Here is a 22,712-nt window from a genome sequence, read left to right as displayed (position 1 = left end):
GGAGCTGCAGATGATGAGTTGTTGTGTATTGATCATCAGACTAACACTGCTGCAGCGGTTAGACTGATCCATCCCTCGTGTCTCTCTCCTCCCCTCCAGGTTTCGGAGCTCCCTACGGCTACAGCCCTGCCGGCGCGCTCCCCGCCTACGGTACAGTATCCTGATGATGAACCTATAGAATGAATCGCCTTGTTGTTTACAACTACTTAGTAGAAAACCAGCATGAGAACAATAGTGATGGACGAGAGTTTAGCTATATTTATCTAATTTTTCATGTCACTATATCGCCGTTTAGACTAATCTGATGTTTGTAAAGTTTATAAAACCAATGATTGGACAAACATACTATTTATGTGTGCATATTTTTGTAATTAGCCATGGTTATCATAGATTAGCCGGGCTAACCGTTAGCTACCGTTAGCTAACTTTAATAACTCAGTGACTCAATAAACGGTCCATGAAAAAATATTTTTTCCAGCGGATATCTTAGTTACAACATGACTGAGCTAACTGGAGTAGTTTCATGTCGTGTCCGACAACGGGAGGGTTTTAACAGCTGACGTCCTGCTGTTAGCTTAGCTACCGCCGTTAGCTTAGCTGCTACCGTTAGCTGTCCCTGTCAGCTGAGCCACTGATGCTTTCCAGACACTGTGATTCCCCCAAACTGAATAAATACCACACATAGCAACACAAAACACACACACAGAAATAGTAATGTTTCTTCAATCATTTCAGATTTGTCTAAACAGTGATAGGGCGTGAAAAATATGATAGCCTATATAGCCTATAGCCTAGCTAAACTCTCGTTCATTGCTAGGACTGTTCAAATTACATGCTGGTTTTCTACCCGGAAGTAGTTGTAAACAACAAGGCGATTCGGTCTATAATAAATAACTGATCAATAATCCATCCATTAAGTCGCCATCATCATCATCCCCATTTGAGTTATTTTCTTTTTGTTTTGTTCTTCCTTTTCCTTTCCTCTTCTTCAGGTTTCCCCTCCAGATTGCCCTCAGTAGTTGTCCCAGTCATCAGATACCCCACAGCTTACCCCATCACCAACATCTACCCCTATTAGGACCTCCACCCCCCACTCCTCCACCTCCACCTGCCCCCTCCCTCACAGGAAACCCCCCTGACTTTGACTTTTGAGTTCACACTCCAACACTGACTCTTACAGACGTTTCATCAGCAGCTTGTTCCCTCCGGGCTCCTCCAGCAGCAGCAGCAGCAGCAGCAGCAAACCAGCCGGATTAAATTGGCCATTAGAAAGTTGTGCATCAGCGTTATTAATTTACTTTGACAAATAAGCTCTTTGATCATCAAAACTATTATGCAACACACACACACACACACACACAAGAAAAAAAAACTGAGTTCACTGAAACAGAAAAGACGGGTCAGGTAAATATTACACAGCAGGGAGTTAAACATCTGCTCCAGGTTGATGAACTCTGCTGTCGACTACAGGGAACTAATTAACCTCCTACGACAGGAAACCTCCTGAACAATGTTAACTCCAGGGAACTAAACACAAATCCACTGAAAAAGTAAACTAAACACATTAAGACAGCAACCACACACACACACACATGGCTAAATGTTACCTACAGGGAACAAAGACAAGAAACTGACACACAAAAGAAGGTACAACGTGTTAAATGCAGAAGATAAAATGTGAAAATCAAAACATCAGGACCATAATAGGGAATAAAACCATTGAAAGTAGGGAACTAAAGGAAAATGAGGGAACTAAACATTGGACACACAGCTGGAAAGTTCCCTAGTTACTAAATCTGAAACAAAAAAGTGAGCAGCTACTGAAGGGAATAAACAAAAACAAAAAAACAAACATCTCGTATATAACCACTGTATGGAAGTAAATAAACAAGGAGCTAAAAAAAAAGTGGTTTGTAAGGGAACCAAAGTCAATTGAACAGTTGCAGAGAAGGAGGAACTCAGGGAACTAAAGAAATAACCAGATAGGAAACCAACTTCTAAACCACCAGAGAAATAAATCCTTATGCTACAGGGAACTAAACATACCACCTCCTATAGAACCTGTTCAGGGAACTAAACAACATGATCTGCTATAGAACCTGTGTAGGGAACTAAACAACAACACCTGCTACAGAACCTGTGTAGGGAACTAATGGACTCTGTGTAGAGAACTAATAGACCCTGCGTAGGGAACTTAACAACATGACCTGCTGTAGAACGAGTACAGGGAACTAAACACACCACCTGCTATAGAACCCGTGTAGGGAACTAAAAAACATGATCTGCTGTAAAACCTGTTCAGGGAACTAAACACACGACCTGCTGTAAAACCAGTGTAGGGAACTAAAAAACATGATCTGCTGTTAAATCTGTTCAGGGAACTAAACACACGACCTGCTGTAAAACCAGTGTAGGGAGCTACGTAATAGAACCTGTGTAGGGAACTACAAAATATGACCTACTATAAAACCTGTTCAGGGAACTAAACACACGACCTGCTGTAGAACCTGTGTAGGGAACTAAAAAACATGACCTACTATAAAACCTGTTCAGGGAACTAAACACACCACCTGCTGTAGAACAAGTGCTGCAGAACCTGTGTAGGGAACTAAACACACCACCTGCTGTAAAACTAGTGTAGGGAACTAAATAATAGAACCTGTGTAGGGAACTAAAAAACATGACCTACTATAAAACCTGTTCAGGGAACTAAACACACCGCCTGCTGTAAAACCAGTGTAGGGAACTACGTAATAGAACCTGTGTAGGGAACTAAAAAACATGACCTACTTTAAACCCTGTTCAGGGAACTAAACACACCACCTGCTGTAAAACCAGTGTAGGGAACTAAATAATAGAACCTGTGTAGGGAACTAAAAAACATGACCTACTATAAAACCTGTTCAGGGAACTAAACACACCGCCTGCTGTAAAACCAGTGTAGGGAACTACGTAATAGAACCTGTGTAGGGAACTAAAAAACATGACCTACTATAAAACCTGTTCAGGGAACTAAACACACCGCCTGCTGTAAAACCAGTGTAGGGAACTACGTAATAGAACCTGTTCAGGGAACTAAACACACCACCTGCTGTAGAACAAGTGCTGTAAAACCAGTGTAGGGAACTAAACACACCGCCTGCTGTAAAACCTGTTTAGGGAACTACGTAATTGAACCTGTTCAGGGAGCTAAACATGTCACTGATCAGAGCTTCTTTGACAAACAGTTAATTATTCCTCGATCACTCATGGATGTGAACATTGTTTTATATCTTTTTTTTCTTTCTGTTTTCTAACAATGTTTTAAGTTAAAGTAAAAAAAAAAAGGACAAAAAACAAATACATAAAAAAAAACCAGGTTTACAATAATCGGTTGCACTGAGACCTTTTTCCTTTTTCTGTTTGGATATTGAATGTCCGAGTTTACAGTTTTTTGTTGAGTATGAGCCATTTTGTGTTGAGTTGAAATAACCTTTTCTTTTTTTGTTTGTTTTGTTTTCCTCAAAGAGATTTTATTTTGACCTGTTTGTAGGTAATATTCTTTTTAATTGAATAAACTGATATTTTTGTCAATAGCTGAGTAACTTGTTTTTCGTAATGTTTTCATGTGCTTTTTGTTTCTTTGTTTTTTTTACTGCAGATTATTCACCTCTCCTTTGTCCTTTCTTTTACTTTTGTTTGTTTTGTTTTTTTGTGGACATTTTAAAGTGATTTATTTGTCTATTATTGCTACCGCTACATAGCTAATGTTAGCATGTCCATGTTAACTCAATCTCCATCACAACGTCTTCTACTTAAGTTAGCATGCTCACCATCTAGCTGCAGGCTGTTTGCTGCAATTTCCACTTTACTATTATAGCCTTTTGGTTTTGTAAATGTCCAACGTCTTATCTCCACCACACACTGCTGGGGAGAATCCAAACCAACGGCCCCTTTGAATTCTGTTCATAATAATTGATCAGTGATATCAACAGAATGACGACTGTGTGAAATTCCTTCTACTTTTTCATTTTACCGTTAATTTTTAATGTAAATCAGTTTCAGTCCTGATCCATAACACGGTCGGACATCAGAGACGTATCAAAGATTCTCTCTGAGAAGCTCTTTAAGGAAAAATCTGTTTTTATTTATGAAGTTAAATCCAACTCTCAAAGTGTTGATCATTATTTTTATTGATAGGTGTAATAACTTTATAAATCCCCGAGCCAAACGCTGCAGATCTGAAGATATCGAGTCCAGACACCCGGGCAGTGAAGGCAGGAAGATGAAGCTCACATCACAGTTTTTATACTGTGACTGTTGTAACCTTTTCTAATCAAATCACATCTTCTGTTTATTGATTATTTCTTGTTACTGAAGCTGTTTAAAGCTGCATCACGCTCAGGTAGTCAGGTTATTGATCGCTGTTCTGCACAAACACGAAAACAATAACAGGAAGGGAGAAGCAGCAGCAGCACTATCAGTATCAGTAACCAATGAGCCACGAACGACTCCATGAAAGTGTGATTATTGATGTGCTGTAATCTGAGCGTTCCTGTGGCGATGGAGGAATCCTGGAAGCTCTTATCCACCACTTTATTTTCCCATGATCCATTGCGTCACACACCACAACGGAAGTAGCATTCTAGCGAGCGGCTAACTGGTAGCGTTAGCCACCGGTGTAGGCAACAAATGTCGGGGCTCCGGGCTGCCAAAACCGTTTTGACTAAATTTGATGTTTGTTAAGTCTATAAAACGAATTATTGAACAAACATTACTATTTCTGTGTGCACGTTTTTGTAATTAGTCATGGTTATCGTAGTTGTTAGCTTTGCTGCTGCTGACAGCTAAGTTAACAGCAGCAGCTAAGCTAACATCAGGACGTCAGCTGTCAAAACCCTCCCGTTGTGGGACACGACATGAAACTACTCCAGTTAGCTCAGTCATGTTGTAACTAGGATATCCGTTGGAAAACATATTTTTTTCATGGGCCGTTTATTGAGTTATTGTTTATTGACACTGCTAATGGCTAACAGCTAACGGTTAGCGCAGCTAATCTAAAATGTTTGTTCAACAATTCGTTTTATAGACTTTATAAACAGAGTAATCGCAACGGTGATATAGTGACGTGAAAATGTGACATATAGCTAAAACCTCGTCCGTATTGTTCTCATTAAAATTAGCCTACGTGATGATTATAAATAAAGTCATCACGGCCATTGTCTATCAACCAGTCTATGCTATCAACAATACAGTAATGGTGGAATGGAGTGTCATGGCGACACCCAGCGTCATTCTCCGGAAAGTGGTGGATAGACCAGAGCTGCATCTGAGAATGACTGAGGCATTCTGGGTAATTTAGGGGCAGCACCCGGCATTTTTAAATTGCACTCAGTGGCTTTTTGTGTTTTGATGGAGCGTAGACTAACTAACAATCAATTTTAATGTTTTATTTTTTGTTTCTTTTGTAGCACTATGTCTCATAATTATTTTTGACACCCTCCTTGAAACCAACCGTTCATGCTATCTTGAAAAACTACAGTTAATCTACCGATATATGCCCATTTAGCCTCCCACAATGATCAATGACTCCACACAGTGGCCAGAAATGTCTTACCCAGACATCTACACGTATTTGGTCGAATCCCCGGGTAGGTTGATTGAGAGTGTTGTCTGTAAATAGCCTGTTAATAGCCAACGTTTTGTTAGTTAGTTTGTTAAGCCAGTTAGGCTGAACTTTTCAATGGAGGGATCCCGGGCGCTGCCCCTAAATTACCCAGAATGCCTCAGTCATTCTCAGATGCCGCTCTGGTCTATAGACCTGCACAATGGAGGAAGTGACGCACACACACAGTAAAGAAAGAGGAGGTGGTGTGTGAACTCTCTGCTAATGATGTGAGCCGGTGTGTTAACCTGCTGCTGTCTCCCCGTCTGCAGGTGGCCTGTACATCGACAGTGCCTATTACCAGCCGCAGACCATCGCCACGCCGATAATCATCCACCTGGGCCCTCAGGATCTTTTCTGACCCCCCATCATGTACCGCGAGACCGTGCATCCAGCAACGGACCCGACCTCCTGTTTAATCCCTCGCCCCTTATTAAACTCTGTCAGCGCCTCTCAATTATCCTCCACCAACACCACCAACAGCAACACAGACACAAGCAACACCAACACCAACACCAACACCGCCCGCGTTCCTCCCTCCACTTCAGACAAAGCAGCAATATTGAAAGCAATATGGAGGAGGAGAGAGCGGCTCGGGGCGAAGTCTGGGTGAGGAGGAAGAGGAGGATGAAGGAGGAGGAGGAGGAGGAGGAGGAGGAGTCTCATCCAGCTCGCTCAGAAAACGCCAATAAAACTCAAAAGCAATACTTCCTCTGCCTTCGGGAAAAAACTCCAGACGATCACACGACAACGTGACTGAACGCTATACTGTATGTAAATACAAACATTTACTACACTGTGTATATATATATGGATGTTTGTGAGTTTTAAATATATATAAATATAAATATATATATATATATATAAAATAAAAAAACATGTTAATATGTTTGATTATGTAAAACCCTGCAGCGAGGGAGAAAGAAAACGTATTTATAATATAATTATCTCTTATCTATGTAAATACAGTAGTGACTGAAGTAGCTTTGTATCGACGCCACTCTCAGATAATATGATAATCTATAAATATTAAGAGATCAATACATTTTACAAATTGTCTTTAACAGCGTCTACTACACTGTATTGGTATGTTGATGGTATTTAATCCCAAATTAAACATGACTGCATATAGTAGACTGAAGTAGAACTTTTACAATCCAAAGCACCGAGACACACACACACACAAAAAAACAAATTAATAAACAAAAAAAAAATATTTATAAATGATTTTAAATCGTCTTAAAAATGAAGTTTGTCGTCATCTGTTCTTTGCTGTTTAACATCAGGTCAAATCCAACTGAATGTTTCTGCTGCATGAAATCAGTTTTCACACTTTGTTACAGTGTTGTTTTGTTTTCTGTTTTGTTTTTTACTGAATCATTTTATCAACAATAAAATAAAAGTTGCTGTTCAGTTTGGAGCGGCAGGTTTTAAACGTTCCTGTGAGACGAGGTTCAGGGCTGAAGAGACGCGACGACTGATGGTCAATGTGATTTTTAAGGAGATAAAAAAGATAAGCAGATCTGTGAGAAACGATTTTAATTGTAAAGTTTAAAGGAATCAGAAGCAGGTTTAACGCCGGGTCCAGATGTTTCAGTCCAACGAGTGTCTGAAGAAATATTCAACTCAGGAACCTTCAGAGAGAATGAAACCACATCGCTATGACGACCACTGATCACACACAGACACACACACACACGTCTCACTCTGTTGAAATGTTGATGAATGTCTCTGATTGAATGTAAAACTTCAACCTGGAAATTTACATGTGTGTGGCTCTAACCTTTGACTGGAGGGAAGTTCAATAAAGACAAAAGTGAGGGTGAAGCACAAAATAATGATAATAAAAAAAAGATTCTGAGAACGATATTTAGATTTTTTTTTCTTTATTATTACACTTTCACAGTTGAAATGGGACAGGTTCATATGCTCAGTTTGCTGCTCATAGTGCATGACATTTTTTTCCCCAAAGGAATTAAATAATGCAAATTCATAAATTTAAAGATAATACACAATGATTGAAAACAGGAAACAAGAAAAACAAACAGACAAACAAAAACAAAACAAAATTGTATTTTTTAGATATTTAGATTTTATTCAGTTTTCAATTTCAGTTTGTTTTGAGTTTTTTTAGTCTGGACAAATTTCAGCTTCTTTAAAGGGACAACAAGGAGTTTGTATTTGGTTCTTAAAGAGTCTCATATTAATGTGGATGAAACTACGTTACCCACTTGTTAATGGATCCATTTTCAATAAATATATCATTTTGTCTTTATCGTTATTTTATTATTATTTAGTGATCGATTCCCCCAGCATTTCCTACTTTCGGTTTCCTGGACACTGCCCGGCGGGTCATGGGAATAACGCCACCGAATCACAGTTTATGGTCGGAACTACTGATCGTCTTCCAACCTCCGACTTTCGTTCTTGATCAATGAAAACATTTTTGGCAAATATTTTGGCTTTCGTCCATCTTGTACCGGTCCAAAAATTTCTCATGGGAAATGTACTGTAGTGTGAAAACACTTTGCTTTCAGAAACTCCTCGTTGTCCCTTTAAGTGTCAGTTGTTCTGATCATTAACTACACAGTGTGTAACTATCAATAAACCATACACATACACAAAAAGAGAAAACTTGGACATTATGAAGCAGCTGGGATGTTTGAATGTAAAATCTGTGACTTTCACCAGTCCATAAATATACCATGATAATATATTATAATATAATTTATTCATATACGGTGACACAGAACAACCTTAACGTGATAAATGTGAATAATGAGCTGTTGAATCCTCGTCCTCTCCGTTTGCCTGGTTATAAAACACATGCATTATATCATAACAAATTAAAATCCACCTCAAACAAACAGTAAATGTTACTAATGAACCTGTTCTATCACTTTTTAATGTAAATGCATTGCTATAAATATTTGCAATTCATTTCTAACTCATGTTGTAAACAAACTGTTGAAGCCGACATGCAGTACCGTCACTCTCCACCAGGTGGTTTTTACTGTAATCTGATCAGTATTTCCCGCTGACTCTGCTTCACTCAAATCGTTGATAGGAAAATAAAGTTTCGTTTTTTATGTTGAGAATATTTTTTGCGTTGTCTTGGAAAAACCATTAAAAAAAATGTTATAAAACGTATGAATGTTTGGCTGCTTCGGGCTTCCGTACAATTTCTTTTCTTGTTGTTGTTCTCACTCTCAGGTTTTGTCCTTTCTGAACTTCCAGCTTCGTCAGTTTGCTGCTCTGTGTAGAAAAAAACAGGATTTTAGTCTTTGCCCGTGTGAAATCAGATCAGTAACAGAAAAAATAAAAAATGAAAAAACTGAATGTGTAAACTGAACTGAAGTCAGAGGACGAGTTTGAGAATCGTGTGTGTGATGTTTGTTCCTGAGCTCGTCGGTCTTCCTTCATCCGGCCCGATGTCTCCCAGTCACGCTCGGCTGCTGCAGCGCTAATCACATCTGAGCTAAAACACACACACATGCACACACACATACACACACACACACAGAGAGAGAGAGAAGATGTGTGATTACACAGTGAGAATCAAATAACGGCCCCGAACACACACAACCTTTCCCAGCAGCTGTTTGTGACTCTGCAGGACGCTCGGTTTTCTTTTTGTCTCTGATGTTCCCTGAACGCCTCATCTTAACCTGGAGACAAAAACACACACTTCACATTTTCATTCTCCTGCAGCACAACAACAAGAAGCATCCAAACCGTCCGTCAGTCAGAGGGTGATGATGATGATGATGATGATGATGATGATGATGATGTTTCATCTGTTGCTTCATGACTGGAATATTGATTTTTAATTTCTGTCTGAAATAAACCTTCACTTCTCCTGCAGCCTCCTGTGTTAGAGTGTGTGTGTGTGTGTGTGTGTGTGTGTGTGTGTGTGTGTGTGTGTGTGTGTGTGTGTGTGTGTGTGTGTGTGTGTGTGTGTGTGTGTGTGTGTGTGTGTGTGTGTGTGTGTGTGTGTGTGTGTGTGTGTGTGTGTGTCGTCTGTGAACACATCACAGCTGTCAGGTGACGAAATCTCACTCTGAGGGAAGAAATGACGAAGAAAAAGTTTGAATTTCAGTGAAAACATTTGGTGAATTACAAAACTTTGACTTTTATTAATATTACTGTTATTATTATTATTATTATTATTATTATTATTATTATTAGCTACAGCTTCCATGTTAAAGGACAATTACGGGCAAATTCATTGTATTTTCCTAACATTTCCTTCATTCTTTTAGACCTAAAATGTTAGGAAAATACAGCCCCGAGTTAAATTTGCCCGGAATTGTCCTTTAACCTCAGGGGTCAGAGGTCAGAGGGGTCAATCGGCCAATAAGAAACTTGACATCAAAATAATAATAATATAATAATAATAAAACAGCTAGTTGAGTCGATGTTTCAGTTAGTTAGCGCTGTGACAGCTCTGCTGAGTTTCGGTGGTTACCTACGGTCACGCTGCCACTGAACGTAAAAAAATGGCGATGCAACATGGCCGCCTCGGTTCGGTGCGTCGCCCACTTATGTATTTGTAACGACTTGTAACAACTCATTCTAAGGTACCAGAAAGCTTTCATTTGTATGCGGCTGTGATTCCACTTCAGTGAAATACGTATTTATGAAAGACAGATTTGATTTATGCTAATAAAAAGACAAATAAGTTACATACTGGGGCTTTAATATTTACTTTATATCTATATATACAGTATATAATAGATTTGTATGTATTATTATATATTCAGAATAGAATTGTGACAAAAGCAAACAGCAGAGGGTTAATGAGCTGCTGTTTACCCCCAGTGCTAAGAGAACTGCCCCTGCTGTGACCTCTGGTGACCCCGGCAGCGTGGCGACACCTCAAAACATGAGTCAGCAAAAACCAACCAACCAGCCCAGAGTCGTCTGAGCCCGTTCAGATAAACCCAGAGCCGGTCGGACGCCACAGTCAGATCAGACGGTGATAAGGATGGTTTTTTTTGTGTGTTTGTTGTTGTTGGTTTTTTGTTTTTTTTTTGTGAGAAGGATCAGATGGAGCCTCCAGATCCTCTCAGTATTTTTAGTCTCGGCAGCGAAGCCAGAAGGTGTTGGATTACGCAACGTGGGCACATGCTGCCTGCCACCCTCACTGATGGCAGTTTGTCATCTTACATCAGCGCTCCGTCCGGACCATGATGCATTGCAGCGCAGACACACTCTCTTCACTTCACTCTGAGGTGGAGACGTGTGGCGGCCATGACGCCCAGACACGTGTTCACACTGAAGCTCATGAGGATACATTTATGTAATTAAAGTTTACACATGTTTTTATCGATCTGAGTCAAACTAAACTTTATCATGTTTTAAAGACGACTCACTTGAGATTTTATTTTACTTTACTTTTGCTAAATAACGTTGATATTTAACCTTTTTTCCATCTTAAACACGTGATTTTATCTGAGTAAGAGATGTTTTTTCTCCTGAAGCTGAAATAAAGTTATGATTTTTTTTAATAAAGTTTATTTCTGGTGGAATAATTAAATGAAATATTACGTTTTTAATTGAATTAATTCAAAATGTTTATTTCAAATATAAATATAAACAATAAATAACAATTAAAACAATCATAAAAAATAGTAAAAAGAAGAAAACAAAACAACATCAAAGCTGGTCTAAGGGGTCAAAGGTCAAGCAGAGAGATTAAAGGTAACTAACTATTTATAACTCATATCCTCATATATTTCATTACATATTCTTTCTTTTTCTCACATATCATAGTACAAGGACACTGTTTTAATATTATTCATATTCATCGTATAATTGTATAATTATCTGTATTTGTTCATCAAATTCATATTCTCTATTCTTTACTAAAATGGGGGAGATGTAACTAAACTAATTTACCCTTCAACTCATTTCAGTAAAGTTTCTGGTTCTGATTCTGGCTCCACAAACAGGAAGTGAAGAGGAGCAGCTGAGGTTCTGCAGTGAGACCACAGCCTCCTCTGCTGGTGGACAAACTCATGTAAAAACAGTGACATCATCAGTTAATATTACTATTATTTTTAATATTTATCTCAATTATTAACATCAGTAGAGTTATAATGATCTTATTAAAGTTAGATACTTGTTTTTCTTTTCCCCCTTTCTCTTTGTCTCCTGTAGCTTCTCCTCTTCTGACATGTTGAATAAGCAGCATCAGAGAACAGGAAGAACAGATGAGTAAAGACAGGAAGAGAGGAAACAAAACAAGAACAGAAAAGGTGACAGAAAGAGAGAAACTGAAGAAAACACAAAGAAAAAAGAGGAGGAAAAATAGAAATGTCTAAAAAAAAAAGGAGGGAGGAAGCTGAAAAAGAAACCAAAGGTAGAAAACAGAGGGATGAAGGAGGAGGAGGAGATGTCTGCAGGTGTCGGACTGAACCACTAGGTGGCAGCACACGACTCTGTGAACTGAACTGAGATCAGCTGCAGCAGCAAAACACACTGGCTGCTTTGTCTGCTGCATCAGACACACAGACACACACACACACACACACACACACACACACACACACACACACACACACACACACACACACACACACACACACACACACACTTATTCTGCTCAGCGCCTCAGTGAATGGAGCGAAGGTTCACAGAGTTTCAGCTGAAAACATCTTCATCACGAGGAAACTCCTGAATCCTCTGCTCCAATAAAACTAAACCACACATCAAGACACACAAGGCAACAACATACAGTAACACAATGCAATGACACAACACAACACAACAACATAACATAACACAATGCAATGACACAACACAACACAGTGACACGACACAGCATGACAATACATCAAAACAACATAAGACAACACCATGTCACAACACAACAACATGATATGACACAACACAATGACATAACAACGACACGACGACATTACAACACACCACAGCAACACAATACAACACAATGACACAACACAACACAACAGGAGACAACAAGACACAATGACATGACAAGAAACAACAACACAACACAAAAAAGGACGACACAACACAATGACATGAACCCCCCCCCCCCCCCCACACACACACACACACACACACACACAGACAGACAGACACACACACATTACCATCATAAGTATCATACACACTAAAAACAGTTGGGTTAAAAAATAACCCAATTTTAACCCAACTGCTGGTTCAAATAAAGACCCAACAGGTTAGGTTATTGTTTTTTGACCCAACTTTTGGGTTGAATATTCAATCCAAGAGTTGGGTTATGCTAACTACAACGATGGGTTATTTTTAACCCAACTATTGGGTCGTGTATAAAGCGCTTGCTCGACCCAGTATTCATGGGTTGCAGTGACGTCACGTCGAAGGGACCGCCGCCATATTTGTGTCCGATTTGACAGGTCTCCTCATATGACAGCATCAAACCGCAGGATGGAAATGTCAGTTTCTTGACAAAATGACAGGGTTTCATACATCCTGTCTGGGTTTATATCTCTATAACAACAGACAAACTCTATATTATCCCACTTTTACACAGTTTATGAATTAATTAATTAATTTGAGACGTAATGTTGATCAAAGTCCTTAGTCCGGTCACTTCTCCGCTGTTTGCTCCTCCCCCTCCTCTCGGTCGACTCCTGTGTAGTTGTTTTCAACGAGCTTTTGATAATCAATCAGTAGATTGACGAATTATCATGTAAATGTTACGATGTGCGCATTTATGTAGACCTGTCTGTCATAAGAGATGACGGTCACGGGACGCGTTTGTGTCACGGACTCGCGGTGGCACAGACACAGCTGGTCACAGCTGTGACACTGCGCTGGCCCGTCCACTCTGATCGCAGGTTTGGTTCCAGCAGCGGTGAGGGAGGCAGAGAGCCTCCACTCTCCCTCTAACCAGCTACAAGTCATTTCTCTAACATCACAATTAGTCTGAAGCTGGTAAAAATGAAACACAAGGTAAAAATCCTTGATAGTTCTTCTGCCCTGCTCCGCTGATCAGAGCGGCGTCCCTAGCAACGGCCCGTTTTACTTAGCAACGGTCTGTTATACAGAAATAAAAGACCCTAAATGCAGAATCAGTGAGGAATTAATAAGAAAGTAATCAAAATGCAGAATTCAATATATCCATGTTATTAAAAAAAAAAGTGAATCCCCTCTCTTTGTGAGACTTGTCACAGCCCATGCTGCCACAGACTGCCTGCAGTCAACTATTTATTCCGTCTATAACTTTACGTCTTTTGGGATGGAATAAAACTGCAGTCCGGGGTTTTTTTTGGCGACTGCTATCACAGTCAACAGCACAATAATCCTGGCATCTTTCAAATAACGTCAATTTTCGGTCTCTTGCTGATTTCCTCCTACTACTCCACTTGTTCTGGTAACGTGACATGCAGTAATCTGTGCCCAGATTGCCCTGATTCGGACACAAATATGGCGGCGCAGAAACACAGTGACGTCATGTGAATCTAATGAATATTCACAGGTAGCTGTGGTGGCGGGCGGAGACACACAGAATTGCCCAACCCTTAACCCAACAAATGGGTTACTCACTGAAAAATAACCCAATTACTTGAACAACCCTGGAATTGGGTTAAATTCATAGCCCTATAACCCTGAAAATGGGTTGCACTCTGGAAAAATAACCCAAAAATTTAACTCAACACCAATAACTCAGAAATTGGGTTACAGAGATAACCCAACATTTTTTAGTGTGTAGTGAATAAATAGTCAACATGAAACAATGTAAAATATTCAACCGTTGTGTGAATCAGCGACACAAAACTGAACCAGACATGAAGTCATTACCAGTGAAAATACTGACATCTAACCATCTAGCTCCTATCCCGGTGCATTCTGGGAAATGTGTCCTGGTTTGAAGGGCCTGTGTTTGGATCAGATTTACAGAGTGTAAAGATGAAACGCTATCTGTTCTCCACCACGCCGCTGCAGCCTTTAAAGCTAAAAGTGAGGTTTTATAGAGGAGTTAGTGGAAAAACCGAGCAGCAGACGGAGCTCAGACTCAGATCGGAGTCGCATGTGATGCTGCAGATCATCAGATCGTCAGCGCTGCAGCGTGAGCGCACGCTGCGGTTCGACCGTTGGTGTTTTTGCTGCTGCACCTGCAGATCATGAGACGGGCCGATAACAGAGCGGCTGTCTCTGCCCCCAACACTGGGCCGTTTGTGGTGCAGCAGCCGCAGGCCGCTCGATCCAGCCGGAGCCCAAAATCATCCCGACCCCCCCATCCCCCACCCCCCGTCTTGGCAGTGGAAACAAGACGGTCACGGACAAAAAGAGGGGGAAATCATCCATTATATAGTTTGTATTGAGTTTTTAAAAAAGTTTTTAACAGAGTCGTAAACTTCAAAACGCTGTGTATGTTGAGTTTGTTCGGACTGAGACTCCTCAGTGAGGATGAGGACGGAGGCTCTTCCTCAGGCAGGAGGACCATAAAACTATGTAACTGAGTCTCTGGGCTCCACGATTTTATATTTGAGTCAAGTGACTCTGAAGTTTGAACAATCAGTCCAGTAATTAATTTGGAGCCACGGTTACAGATCTACAACACTGTAGATTGAATTTCACTTCACGTCACAAACTCAAATCTAATTATCTCCAACAACAAACCAGAGCAGCTCCAGGTTCAGTCTAATTACCTCTGCTGTTAATCATGTCCTTCTGTCTGCTGTTTGTTCTTTGTTTTTATCAATAATTCTATTCTATTGGTGTTTCTTCTTCCTCGTCTGAACATCACAATCAGTTCATTCAAATTTAATATATTATGTTGGTGTCTGTGTTGTGTTACAGTTTCCAAGTAAAAGTCCAAAAAGAGACAATAATTTAAAGTTGCATCATTTATCAACTCAACACTTCGGTGTGTTGGAACAATGTTATTCTGCATCAGCTCTGTTAAACAGGAGAAAACTATTCAGCCATTTTGAAAACATATTGATTGTTTCAGACGTTTGAACAGAGGAACTTCATGTTTAATCCTGATCAGTCTGAACACAAAGCTCTCTGCTGAACTGGCTGTTTGATTGGTTGGTTAGTTAGTCAGTTGGTTGGCTGTTTGATTGGCGGGTTGGCTCTTTGGCTGGTTGGTTGGCTGTTTGATTGGCGGGTTGGCTCTTTGGCTGGTTGGTTGGTTGATTGGTTGGTTGGCTGTTTGATTGGCGGGTTGGCTCTTTGGCTGGTTGGTTGGTTGATTGGTTGGTTGGCTGTTTGATTGGCGGATTGGTTCTTTGGCTGGCTGGTTGGTTGATTGGTTGGTTGGCTGTTTGATTGGCGGATTGGTTCTTTGGCTGGTTGGTTGATTGGTTGGTTGGTTGTTTGATTGGCGGGTTGGCTCTTTGGCTGGTCTCTGGTTGGTTGGTTGGTTGGTTGGTTGGTTGGTTGGTTGGTTGGTTGGCCGGTTGGTTGGCTGTTTGATTGGTTGGTTGGCTGTTTTATTGGCGGATTGGTTCTTTGGCTGACTGGTTGGATGTTTGATTGGCGGGTTGGCTCTTTGGTTGGTTGGATGGCTGTTTGATTGGCGGGTTGGCTCTCTGGTTGGTTGGTTGGTTGGTTGGTTGGTTGGTTGGTTGGTTGGTTGGTTGGTTGGTTGATTGATTGACTGGCTGGCTGTTTGATTGACTGGCTGGCTGTTTGATTGGCGGATTGGTTCTTTGGCTGGCTGGTTGGTTGATTGGTTGGTTGGCTGTTTGATTGGCGGGTTGGCTCTTTGGCTGGTCTCTGGTTGGTTGGTTGGTTGGTTGGTTGGTTGGTTGGTTGGCTGGCAGGCTGGCTGTTTGATTGGCAGGTTGGCTGTTTGATTAAGGCAAGGCAATTTTATTTGTATAGCCCGTTTTTACAAACAGTTTGTCTCAAAGGGCTTTACATGGCATCGTAACAACATCCTCTGTCCTTAGACCCTCACATGGACTGAGGAAAAACTCAAAGGAAGGAAAGGAAGGATCCCTCACCCAGGATGGACAGATGTGCAATAGATGTTGTATACAGACAAGAAAACGGTTTATAACACAGAATGTGGGTTACGTTAAGGGCTGATGAAGTCAGCTTCTGGTGGGAGAGCAGGCCAGCTTAATGGGATGACTGGATGGCAGACTGGATCGGCAGGTTGGCTGTTTGATTGGTTGGTTGGCTAATTTAAAGTTGCATCATTTATCAACTCAACACTTTGGTGTGTTGGAACAATGTTATTCTGCATCAGCTCTATTACAGAGAAAACTATTCAGCCATTTTGAAAACATATTGATTGTTTCAGACTGTTTGGTTGGCAGGTTGGCTCTTTGGTTGGTTGGTTGTTTGGGTGATAGTGTAACGGGTGTGAGTTGTAAGTTGTGAATAAAGAATAAGGATAAAAACTGAATAAATGTGGTCTCTTCTGGGGAGCCACTGGCCACAAACAAGCACGGGCTGTAGTTACAATGGAAGATATTTATTAAAACAGGGCTATATTAGAAGCAAGCTGAGACTACGATAAAAACACAATAAAAAGGAGTCCATGGAGTCTCTATGACGAGAGGGAGCAGGTGGTGGCAGAGCGCAGTCCAGTTACGATTCAACTCCAAGCTCGTGTCCTCTCCTCTTCAGGTGCGTGGGCCCAGTCCCGGCGTCACCTCCAACTATCATGTAGTACAGAGAATAACCAGTCAACACTCTGGGTAAAAAACCGGAGAAACCCCTTTTGAAAATAATAAACTAAATCAACATGTAGCCATAATTAAATAAATCAAAGTCAAACCAAAACAATGGGCTACATGGAAAGTAAAGTCCAAAACAAACAATCATAAACAAAATCAAGGGGTTTCTCTGTCTTCCCGTCTGTAGGCTATAACAAGTGATGAGGGGAGTGGAATAAAAGCGGTACTTAGCTCGGAGGAGGGGCAAAGCTCACTTGTACCCCTCCACGTTTCCCGCGTTGCGTCTCCCCTGTATCCTGCAGCCGACCAGTGCCGTCTGTGGCTCGCTCCGCCGCTGCGTTCTCTGTCGTCCGGCCGTAGGCTGGATCCCGCTCTCTTTCCGTCGTCCTGCTCCGTGAGTCGCGTCGCGCTCTTTGTCTGCTCCTGTCCCGTCTCGTCTCTGCCGTGTTCTTCCCGTCGCTCCCCTTTCACCTGTCCAGACCCCGCCTCCTCTGTTCCTCCGCCAACCGCACACCAGCAGTCTCCCGGACCTCTTCCGGGGCAGTCCTGACGCCAAAAGCCTGTGAAGACAAATCAACAAACAGCGCCCCCCACTGGTCCCACACATGGGCATAGTCACCCTGTGACACTCCCCCCATCTTAAACAGTTCTAGTCCCCTAGAACGACTCAATTTTGATACCTTGCAGGCATACGTCTATGTTCCCTCTGAGATCTTCTTAATGCGGGTCTCTCTGCTTCTTGGGCAGCACCGACAGGGTTTAAAGGGAGGGGGAGTACAAATCCCCAAAGGGGCCTGTCTTCATGGGAACCTTGGGTCCTGGGTTCTGCATTTTCCTCTGTTCTTGGAACTAATGCAGGGAGGCAGGGGCGTAGACTGTTCCGGTGGAGGACACGTTCTGGGCCGGCCTTGCCTTCAGGCCGTACTGTGTAGACTGGGCGGTCGGGGTAGGGTCGTGTTACTACTACATGGGGTTGGTTTTCCCACCTGTCACTCAGTTTTCCTTTTCCTCGTCTCCTCTGGTCTAAGACCAAGACACGCTCTCCTGGGAGCAATGGGGCATCTTGAGCAGTCCTATCATAAAGTCTCTTGTTCTTTGCAGCTGCTTTGTGAAGGTGGGCTGTGACCTTGTTGTAGGCATAATGAAGTTGTGTGTGATGCCTCTCCACCCATTCCGCTGTGGTGACTGTGTTAGTTGGGCCCGGTGCTCCTGTTATCATGTCTATCGGGGTTCTGAAGTGACGGCCAAACATGAGGAAAGACGGGGCGTAGCTGGTGGAGCTATGGATGGTATTGTTGTAAGATTGAATCAGACCCGGCAAATATTCCACCCAATTACTGTGCTGTTCTGCTTCTAGGGTCCCTAGTAGCGACAGGAGCGTTTGGTTGAAACGCTCACAAGCCCCATTTCCCTGAGGGTGATAGGGAGTTGTGTGGGTTTTGTGGCAACCATACACTTGACACAACTCTTTCACCAGTTTAGACTCAAAATTAGGGCCTTGGTCTGAATGGAAAGTCTCAGGGCAGCCAAAGGGCTGTATCACATGTGTCCACAAAGCACGGGCTGTAGTCAGTGCAGTCTGATCAGGGGTTGGAATTGCCCATGCATATTTGGTGAATAAATCAGTAATAACAAGGATGTTCTGGTATCTATCTGTGGGGCGACTGAGTGTAAGGAAGTCCATGGCAACGATATGCATGGGGGCTTTTGGGGTTAAAGGGACGAGGGGGGCTCTAACATTGGCTCTAGCTTTATGAAGAGTGCAGCGGGGACAGTTTTGTGTGTAATGTTGTACAACCTGTTCCATCTGGGGCCAATAGAAGTTCCTCCGCAGTAGTGACAGCATACGTTCCGTTCCTGGGTGTCCTGCTTGTTTATGACATGTGTCCAGTAGGGTCTGGATCTTGGACTCCGGGACTAGCACCTGTTTCAAAGTCTCGAGAGTTGATGGATCATGAATCTTCCTACACACAACTCCTTCAAACAGCGCCAAGCGCCTCCACTGACTCAATAGTTTCTTTACAGGTTGTGTGAGAAGCAGTCTTTGTGCTGTGGCAGGTAACTCACCCTGTTCCAAATAGTCACCAATCTGACGGAGAGTGGGGTCGTCTCTTTGTGCTGTCCTCCAGCGATCAGGATCCCACCCCCAGCTTGTAAAGCAGTCCTCCTCTCTGCTTGGGGCTTGTACCACTCTCACCTGCAGGTTCTCTTCACACCCATTATGAGTTTCCGTTGGACCTGGCGGGGCAGTTGAAAGTCTAGACAAGGCATCAGCATTAGTATGATCCCTCCCAGGACGATGTTTAATAGTGTAATCAAAATTGGCAAGCTGAGCGACCCACCTTTGTTCTACAGCCCCCAATTTTGCTGTCTGTAGATGTACCAGTGGGTTATTATCTGTCACAACAGTCACTTTAGCACCCCACAAGTAATCTTTAAATTTGTCCCCCATTGCCCACTTCAGTGCTAACAACTCAAGTTTAAAAGAGCTATAGTTAGCGTCATTACGTTCTGTTGGGTGGAGGCTTCGACTAGCATATGCAATGACTCTTTCCATCCCCTCTTGTTCTTGTGCCAAAACAGCACCCAACCCAAGGTTGCTGGCATCTGTGTAGAGGATAAATGGCTGGGTGTAGTCTGCATAAGCTAAAATGGGGGATTGCAAAAGTTCTTGTTTTAGCTGTTTGAAAGCCATTTCACAGTCCTCAGTCCAATGGATTGAATGGGATTGTCGCCCCCTGCCCCGGCCTGTTCCCCTCAGCAGTTCGTTTAGTGGCTTGGCAATCTTTGAGAAATCTTTAATAAAACGTCTATAATAGCCAACAAATCCCAAGAATGATCTCACCTGTTTGATGGTGGCAGGGGTAGCCCAGTTCTGGACTGCTGCGGTCTTCTCTGGGTCAGGCGCAACTCCCTGGCTGCAAACTTGGTGGCCTAGGAACTTGACTTCTTTTTGGAATAGTTGACACTTGCTGGGGCGGAGTTTGAGGCCGTAGCGACTGAGAGCCCTGAAGACCTCCTCTAGATGTTTCAGGTGAGCTGGAAAGTCTTTAGAGTACACAATTACATCGTCCAAATACACAAGGGCGGATTCAGTCAAGTGGTCACCTAGGCAGCGTTGCATGAGTCTCTGGAAAGTAGCGGGGGCATTGCAAAGGCCAAACGGCATCCTCTCAAACTCAAAAAGTCCAAAAGGGGTGGTGAATGCTGTTTTCTCTCTGTCATTATCTTCGACTTCGACTTGCCAATACCCACTGGCTAGGTCAAGAGTTGAGTACCATTCAGCTTGTGTGAGGCTGGTAAGAGAGTCTTCAATGCGGGGGAGGGGGAAGGCATCTTTGTGTGTTATGTTGTTGAGTTTGCGGTAGTCTACACAAAAGCGCCATGCTCCGCACTTTTTCTGCACTAGTACTATTGGGGCAGCCCAGGGACTACTACTCTCTCGCACCACACCTGCTGTGAGCATGCCTTGTAGCAACCCCCGAATCTCTTTGTAGAGTGTAGGTGGTATAGGCCTATACCTCTCCTTAATAGGTTCTGCATTACCTGTGGGGATCCTATGCTTCACTACATTAGTGCGGCCATAGTCCTCCTCATGTTTAGAAAAGACATGGTCCCACTTTTGGATTAGCTGATCCAACTGAAGCTGTTGTTCTGCAGTCAAACAATCACTCTTAAGAGATGGGGACTCAGTGTTTTCTACCTTAGCTTGCGTGACCTCATCTTCAACATTTACAAGGTTAACTTCAAGAATTCCTGGACACACTTCGATGAGGGATACTTCTGTATCTGTCCTAACCTGTTCGGGGTGTACAGAGCAGACATTAGCCACTTTCTGAAATTTGTGTAGGACTGTGGGAAATGGGTTGATGTTTCTTACCCTAATAGGGAACCTACCCTTCCTTAGAGTAACTAAAGTCCTTGCTACCTCAATGCCCTCTGCTCCCTCTAAGGGTTCTACCAATGCACACTGTCGTCTGTAGGGATGGGATGGCACTTTTGCCCACAACATCACTTCACTTTGTGCAGGGATCGTTATGCGAGAACGATAGGCCAATCGAGCAGTACCCTGCCAATTTTCTCTGGTCGAGGCAGCTTGGACACGTTGACAATCAACAAAAACCTCATTCCAACTTTTCTCTAAAGAAGTGTAGTTAGTTTGGTGTGAGTTTGGGTGTTGTCTATTAAAAAGTTCTTCCCAACAGTCGCCAATCACATTCATGCCTAAAATGGCCTTTTTGTCACCAATGAAGGAATCTTGAACTACAACTACACCGCGGGCTGGGACTTGGACTCCCCCAACCTGAAAGTCTGCAACAATGTAACCGGTGTAGGGAATGCTTAATCCGTTTGCTGCCCTGAGTTTGAGCCAGGACAGTGCTCCTCTCTGTTTTTTACCTTTAAAGAGTTTATCACATAAGCTCTCACTGAAGAGGGTAACTTGGGACCCCGTATCAACTAAACATTGTACGTCTACATCATCTACTTTAACAGTCACTTGTGGGCAGATTCCCGAGATTTTAACATCATGATTGGAAGGGTCAGCTTTGGGGGATCCGGATACCTGACCCACGGCGGCCGGAGAAGCTAAAAACCCCGAGAAGTAGGTCTAGATGAGCAATTGCGGCTGAAATGCCCAGGTTCATTGCAGTAATTACAAATCGGACGCCCTTGGGAGTCCCATCTATATTTTGAAGGGCCAGCTACAGCTCTAGCTCTGTACCCATCCCGGTTAGGATTGGGTGTGTGTGTGTCAGAGTGTGGAAGTGGTGGTGTGTGTATGGTCGGTTTGACATTGTCTTTGAGTTCTGCCAAAATTGTCTTTGTCATCTCTGACATGTGTTCTTTTACCTCTTGGAGGATCTCGTTCCGCAGCTCTTGCTTCCAGTCCACTGTAGGGGATGAAGTGTGGGGTACCTGTTTGTGTACTGCTAAGCAGGTGGTCGGCAGCCATTGTTCGTCCCGTTCCTCCTCCAGTGCCATTGCCTCCATTTTTACTTCATCAAAGGAGAGTCTCGGCTTCTTCCTCACTTGACGGCGTAGCTCTTGTCGAATGGGGCCTTCTCTCAACCCCATGATAAACTGATCCCTCAACAGAATATCTCCTTCCCCAAGGCCGACATCTTCCCTCTGCCTCAGTCTGGAGAAAAGTTCTCTCAAACGTAGGGAGAATGATCTCAGGGTCTGTTGAGGTTCTTGCCTACAGTTAAAAAACTGTGTGCGGAGGGTGGAGACATGAGTGTTATCACCATACAACACAGTCAATACATCAAATATCTTCCTTGGTGTGTCTCTACATGCCCTCTCTAGAGTCAGAATTTCTCTTCTTGCTTCTCCATCTAACAAGCCCAGTATAAAATCTGCTTTCTGTGAGTCACTGATGGGCTGTAAATTTACCATAGTCTCCACTTGTTGTC

General features: G+C 42.6%; 1 protein-coding gene across 1 annotated transcript in view; it reads left to right on the top strand.

Annotated features, from left to right (window-relative positions):
* LOC310991896 (spermatid perinuclear RNA-binding protein-like) overlaps positions 1-2,624 on the top strand; it is a gene marked incomplete at its 5' end in the record, with an annotated part of 43,194 nt that extends 40,570 nt beyond the window's left edge. Inside the window, 2 exons of the mRNA XM_083979827.1 lie at positions 100-150; positions 993-2,624. Of these exons, the coding sequence (XP_083835953.1) occupies positions 100-150; positions 993-1,078 (137 nt within the window). The 3' untranslated portion in view covers positions 1,079-2,624. The remainder of the gene's footprint in view (positions 1-99; positions 151-992) is intronic.
* Between the last annotated feature and the right edge of the window lie 20,088 nt (positions 2,625-22,712).

This window comes from Trachurus trachurus (assembly GCF_905171665.1).
Source record: "Trachurus trachurus genome assembly, chromosome: 9".
Classification (NCBI taxonomy): domain Eukaryota; kingdom Metazoa; phylum Chordata; class Actinopteri; order Carangiformes; family Carangidae; genus Trachurus; species Trachurus trachurus.
This window is presented reverse-complemented; position numbering and strand designations above follow the sequence as displayed.